At 45.7% G+C, this 6,930-nt stretch overlaps 1 protein-coding gene across 2 annotated transcripts in view; it reads right to left on the reverse strand.

The window, feature by feature from the left end:
• Positions 1-8: 8 nt before the first annotated feature.
• Positions 9-6,930, reverse strand: part of DHRS7C (dehydrogenase/reductase 7C) — a 16,076-nt gene continuing 9,154 nt past the window's right edge. For both annotated transcript variants that reach the window (XM_006922386.1, XM_006922387.1), the window contains exons 3-6: positions 6,735-6,930; positions 4,976-5,068; positions 1,225-1,380; positions 9-217 (exon numbers count right to left, since the gene is read on the reverse strand). The exon at positions 6,735-6,930 is cut by the window's right edge. In XM_006922386.1, coding sequence (XP_006922448.1) covers positions 9-217; positions 1,225-1,380; positions 4,976-5,068; positions 6,735-6,930 — 654 coding nt within the window. The remainder of the gene's footprint in view (positions 218-1,224; positions 1,381-4,975; positions 5,069-6,734) is intronic.

Here is a 6,930-nt window from a genome sequence, read left to right on the forward strand (position 1 = left end):
TCCTGCAGTTAGCCTTCCTCTGGGACATTGAGTCTCTCCTTCACCCCACAGGCCACCACGGCAAAGAAGAACTCGGGGAAGAAGGTGCGGACATAGACGGCAGCCTTGGGGATGGGGTTGGCCATGAAGACCTCTTGCTTCTTCCGTCTCACAGTGCGCATCACCTCCTCGGCAACGTCCACTGGGTGCACCCCATAGGTCAGCTTTCTGAAAAAGACTAGAGAGCCCCCAGAGGATGCAAGAATTAGAGCAGGAGTGAGCTGGGCAGGGCCCTCTATGTGCCCAAAGACAAGGACATGTGTACTGGGCCTGGAATCATGGGCTCTGGGCCAGCTTTGCCTTCCCCTGGCTATGAGGCCCTGGGGAGACACTCTACCCCTCTGCACCTCACCCTCTTCATTGGTAAAGTGGGCTTGATTCCTGCCCTTTTAACTTTGCAGGGTGCTTATGAGTCTAAGAAGTGACAGAAAGAGCTTAGAAAATAAGGAAGTGTCCGATAAATTTAGGGGCTGTTGTTTATAGTTGTTGTGAAGTTGTGTTTGTCAAGAGCTTCCTGGAACCACTGCCACATCATGGCTCATTTCGATTTCCTAATATAGATAGAGCTTGGGGCAGGATGTAGCCTTCTGGAATAGTAATAATAATAAGGTGCATTTACAGAGCACTCATAATGTGCTGGTTGCTGTTTTAAACCTGCTATGGCTGGAAACATCAATCCTCCCAATGACTCTATGAGGTAGATATTGCCACCAGTCCTCATTTTCTAGTGGGGAAACTGAGGCACAGAGATTAAGGGAATTGCTTGTATTGGAATATGTAATACATGACAGAGGCAGGCAGTCTGCCACCAGACTCTTGGTCTCTATCCTGTGCTGCCTTCTAGGAAAAGGGAGAGCAGGTCATTCTTAAAGACCAGATCCTGGCTATTACTCATGAGAAACTGAGGCCCAGAGACAGGCCATCGCATGGCCAAGGTCACAGAACCTTGAGCGACTGAGCCCAGCTGGGATGTGGTCTGCTGGTTACAGGTTAGGATTCTATCTGGTGCCTCAAGACTGAAGTTTGGGGACCCCGCCCTGCTATTAGGTGGGTGCAGAGACCCCACCACCCCCAATCTCATGCTTCAGGAATGCGCCCCTGGACGCAATGAAACGAGGCTGTCTCAGGGGCCTCTAAGGAGCCCTTCTCCCCCCCTGTCCCTCCGGCTTCCCTCTGAAAGCTCACATTTCCAAATGGAGGCATCCCAGTTTCCTTGACCTGGATAAACGTGGTACGACCGGATGAAAGTCGGACTCACGGTGCTGACGACAACGTCGTATTCCTCCACTTCAGCTCGGAGGCAGTCAAAGAAGCCCAGTGCGGCGTGCTTGGAAGCAGCATCTGGAATAGAAACCAGCCAGAGGTGGGTGCAGGGGCCCGACACTGCTTCCAGGGAGGACCGTTGGAGACAGGAGGCCTACACACACATTCCCACAAACTCAGCCGGAAAAGGCCAGACGTCACCTAGCCCTGCCCCACACTTCATAGATGAGGGCAGAGAGCCCTCATGAAGCAGCAGACTGAGGCAGAGGCGGGATTGAATCCAGTCTGCCACTTGCCCACTGTGTGGCCTTGGGCAAACCACTTTACTGAGGCTCAGTTTTCTCATCTTTAAAATGGGGATAATGTCACCCTTGTCAAGTTGTTGTGAAGATCAAATGAGAACATGTATTAAAAAAGGTGTGGCACCAGCATGAGTTCCCATTTCTTCCCAGGAAGGCTGTAAAATAGTGCATCTGCTTTGGAAAACAGTCTGGCAGTTCCTCAAACACTGAAATATAGAGTCACCACATGACCCAGCAATTCCAGTCTTATACCCAAGAGAAATGAAAACATACATCCACATAAAAACTTGTACACAAATGTCCATAGCAGCGTTATTCATAATGGTCAAAAAATGGAAACAAATCAAATGTCCACCCACTGGAAAATGAATAAATAAAATGTGTTCTATCCATACAGTGGACTATTGTTCAGCCATAAAAAGAAATGAAGCTCTGACACATGCTACAACATAGGTTAACCTTGAAACATCATGCTAAGTAAAAGAAGCCAGTCACAAAAGACCGCATATGATACAATTCCATTTATACGAAATGTCTGGAACAGGAAAATCTAGAGAGACAGAAAGCAGATGAATGGTTGCCTAGGGCTGGGGGAATGGGATAAGGATTAGAGAATGATGGCTAAGGGTGTGGTGTTTTCTTTTGCGAGTAGTAAAAATGTCCTACAATTATTGTGGTGATAGGCGCACAGCTCAGTGGATATACTAAAAGCCATTGACTTATATACTTTAAATGGGTGAATTGTATGGTATGTAAATAATATGTCAATACAGCTGTTACCCTCCCCCCTCACCTTATCAGCTTGTTGGTCATTCATCCACCGACTTGTCAGTTCCTTCAATCACTCAATGGCAAAACCCCTGCTCTAGACGGGGCTGAAGGGGACAAGCTGGAGGCAGAGGTGTGTTGGGGTAGCCCTGCCCTCATGGACCCCACAGTGCAGCAGCAATGATTCGCATGAAGTGTGGTTAGTGCAGACAGGTGTGCATGGAGTCAGGATGTGCCCACCTCCAAGCCCGTGTGTCTGGTCTGAGCCTCAGAGCCCCCAGTCTTCCCATTTGGATGGTGCTGTGGCAGCCAGGGATGCAGCATGTCTTTAGGGAGTGAAAGGAAACCTGCTCATGCAGTCAGATGACCCCAGTCCAGCCCCCAGTACCTGTCAGATGTTAGACCTGAAGGAAGAAGAGAATCACTCCCGGCCAGCCCCCAGTGCCTGTCAGATGTTAGACCTGAAGGAAGAAGAGAATTTGGGGTCGGCCCAGGGTGGCCTCTTTGCAGTTCTGACGTTTATGCGGGAAACTCTGAACTCCTTAATTCCTCAGTTGCAGAGAAGCCAGACCATGCACAGCTGATGGAGTAGATAGAGCCTTGTTAGAATTCTCCGCCCTCAATGCTGTGTTTTGGAAACTCTCCAAAGAAACCAGTGCATTGGTCCTATGTTGATCGTTGGCCAAAGAGCCCATTGCAATGGCATGCCACAGTATATCATATCACTGCTGCCTCAGCACCTGGCTTTAGGCATTGGATTGCTGTTTCTTTAATTAATGAAGGCATGGAGCAAGGAAAGAAAATAATTCAGCTCCTGAAAATAGCATGTACAAAGAGTTTACAAGCAGAATGAATAGTGGTGAGATTCACTAATTGTCTTGGAAGAGACAGAAATGAAGGACAAACATATCTTCTGTGTGTGGATCAAGCTCCATTTTCCACTCCATCCTGGGCCCACAGGTAGATTGTGTTCCCCAGCATCTCTTGCAGCTAGGTGTAAGCATGTGACTGAGTTCTCACCAACAAGACGTGAACAGGTGGTGTGTGCTTACTCCTGGCTTGGGACTGTAGACATTGGGTACACCTCCTGATGCTCTCTGCTCTCTTTTTGCCAGCCAGTACCCAGACGAGGTGGGGACCAGCTTTGTGGGGACAGCCTATCTTGGTACACACCTGTCTCCAGCACTAACCACACCTCATGGGAATCACTGCACATGGAAAATGATGTCAAAGCAATGACTTGGCATGACCCTGGGTCCCTGGGTGACTGTAAGGAGCAGTGGTGCCCACTCACCTAGGCCCTCCCATTGAGACTGTTACATAGAGGAGTAATAAGAGTTTTCATTTTACATCACAGTCTTACAGTACTGACACAGTCTTACAGTACTTACAATACTGTAAGACTGTGATGATATTATAAGATATTGGTATCCTTATAAGAATAGGAAAAAGAAAGTAAAACACTATTAGGGAGATATATGGGCTGAATTGTGTCCCCCCCCTCCCCAAATTCATATGTTGATGTCTTAATCCTACTATCTCAGAATGTGACTATATTTGGAGATAAGGGCCTTTGAAGAGGTGATTAATTTAAAATGAGGCCATTAGGGTGGGCTGTAATCCAATTTGATTGGTATCCTTATAAGAAGAGGCAATTTAATACACAGAGAGACACTAGGGGTGCACACATACAGAGGAAAGATCATGTGAAGACACAGCAGCCAAGGAAAGAGGCTTCCTGAGAAACCAACCCTGCTGACATCTTGACCTTGGACTTCCGCCTCTAGAACAGTCAGAAAATAAATGTCTCTTGTTCAAGCCATTAGGTCTATGGTAGTTTGTTATAGCAACCCAATCAGACGAATATAGAGACCCATCCATTTTTCTTTCCTCCTCTCCTTCCTCCCTCCATCCCTCCCTCCCACCAGACATTTACCAAGTTCCTATTTTTTGCATGATACTGTGTGCCACACAGAAATATATAAGGCATGTTCCCCACCCTCCCAGATCCTATCATGGGAGATGGGAATGTCTCCTAAATTTTCCCAACTGGATCCCATGAACATACACAAAGAAGTCCCTCTCCTCCTCAGGCTTTTTAAGACACTCACCTTTGAAATTCTCTGTCTCACCTATCCTGGAATTATACCCTTTTCCTTTTCTCCTCCTCTCTTCCTCAGAATCTCTCCATCCCTCTCCCATTTTATGATGTGCACCCATCTTTTCTTTCCCAGTTGTACTCTTTCCTGTCCTTCAAGGATGTCTTTATGGAGGAAGGAACAATTGAGCTGGGGCTATGCGCCCTTGTCAGGAGTGTGATCTTTATCTTGCATTGATCATGCATATCCTGACCACCTGTGAGACATGACTATCCAGGAGAGAGGGACCTTATCTTTCACATCTCAGTGTCTCCCATAGTCGCCCACATGCCATAGGAGGTCAAAAATAGGAAATGAAGGAACAAAAGAAAAACCAACAGACCATTTCATCTATGGACCTCCTCCCCCGCCATGTAAACATATGCCTAGTCCTCCACACATACACATCTCTTGTCTTATAAAGCATACAACATGATGCAAAACATTTTCGTCTTGGCTACTTACAAGCTGTACGGAATGGGATTCCAAACTTTCCTTGGATGTTATTCACTAACACAATTTGGCCTGTCCTCCGGGAGATCATGTTGGGAAGCAGAGCTGGAAAGCACAGGACAATAAGTAAAGGTTAAAAATTTGAGAACAGTAAGACAGTAGCAGGTGGACCCCTCCCCCAGATTTCCTTCCACACACCAGGCTCCTCTACTTTCCTGGTAGTGGGACGGAATGGACACCAGGCATCATTTATTCAGTTTTCTTAAGAATAGGCTGGGCTCAGCTGGTGAATTGCTGGATAATTTTAAATGATCCACCCACGTGCATGAAAGTGGCACAGATTTCAATAATGAGAAAAGTGAAATCCCTTTTCAATTCTCCTATCACCTCCAGTAGGAAGTCTCACGTTGGTTCTAATGTGTCTTTAACACCTCTCTTGCATATGCTAATCTTTTAACAAAGAGAGGAAAGACCTCAGCTCTGTGTCTTGGGAGAATTTACTACTTTGTTTTGATTTCAGGTTTTCTTCTATTTATTGAGAGAGAAGGGGCAGTATGATAAAGATTTCTTCCTAAAACGAATTAATTTAAAAATGAGAAAATTCAGAGAAAGACATGAAGTAAATAATAGTACAGGTGGAATAGAGATAGGGCAAAAAATCAAAAGACTCAACTTTCAGAAAGGTTAATTAAACCCAGCACCTGCACGCTGGAGATGTGCAAAGTGAGACCCAGAGCTAGTGAGTAGACTCAGGTCTTTCAGCAAGTTAGAGGCCCAGCAAGGAAGACAAACCAGTCCTGGCCCTTTCCACTCCACTTTTTGCATTCTTCACTTTGATGTCAATGAACCATGAAACTCTCAAGAGGTTGACTGAAGGACACACTTTGGCCTGCTTGGTGTATCTTCAGGGACTGGGCTGAAGGAAATTGTTATCTCTGGGGCACCATTTTAGAAGCTCTTGGAAATCATCTTTCTGCCTGAAATATTTTTTTCCCTTATATGTCATGGAGATCCTGGCTGTAGAGAAAGAGACTAAAATCATGCTTCCTCAGCCTCTACCAGGGCACCCCACTCCCTAAATGTAGACATTCTCCATGTTTATATTCTTCCTCTTGGAGTTCTGCTCTGATAAACTTTTTTTATGTGGGGGAAGGGCTTCAACTCTTGGTTCTATTACATGTCATCTCCAGCTCTAGGCTTCACACCTTCATTTGAACATGGCAGTAAAAAAAAATCTCCAAACAGGAACCACCATGTTACCCTTAAAAGGGATTCTTGCCTTCCTTGTTTCTTGCAAAGTGTTTGACAGTTTTCTGGGTCTTGTACTTTGGGGATAAACTGTTTTCTTCTTTATTACTAAGGAGAGACTCTCTAACTTTGACGAACTGTCATAGTTAGGAGCACACCAACCACAAGGCTGATATATCAAAATATATGCAAAGCATAAAGACAGTGAATGGTCCAGAGATGTGGAATGGAGTTGGAAGGGAGCCATGGATATAAATAAGAAGAAGTAGATAAAGGGAAGGGCTTGGGAAGCAGTTTTCATAGAGCGGAAGGTTGGAATATACTAGTAAGATACTTTCAAAATCCTTTTTCTTTCATCAACATTTACAGTCAGAGTGTTGAAAGCTTTCACCAAATAAGTAGAGATTTTTCTGAGTGTGGGGGGCTGGAGACTTTATCCAGAATTGGATGACTGGCTACATAAAGCAGACTTCTCTAGCAGCTGGTGGCCTAGAAATCCACAGGGAAGTCAAACTCACGTGACCTTTGGTCAATGTGATGGGTCCAAAGTAATTGGCGTCCATGATCTTCTTGTCCAGCTCCAGAGAAATCTTATGGGCAGGCCCCTTCACCTTCATACTGGCATTGTTTACGAGGATGTCCACACAGCCATAGCAATCCAGGACCTCTTTGGCCACATCCTGGACACAGCTGATATCTGAGAGGTCTAAGAGGATCAG

Source organism: Pteropus alecto, unplaced genomic scaffold, assembly GCF_000325575.1.
Source record: "Pteropus alecto unplaced genomic scaffold, ASM32557v1 scaffold398, whole genome shotgun sequence".
Taxonomy (NCBI): Eukaryota; Metazoa; Chordata; class Mammalia; order Chiroptera; family Pteropodidae; genus Pteropus; species Pteropus alecto.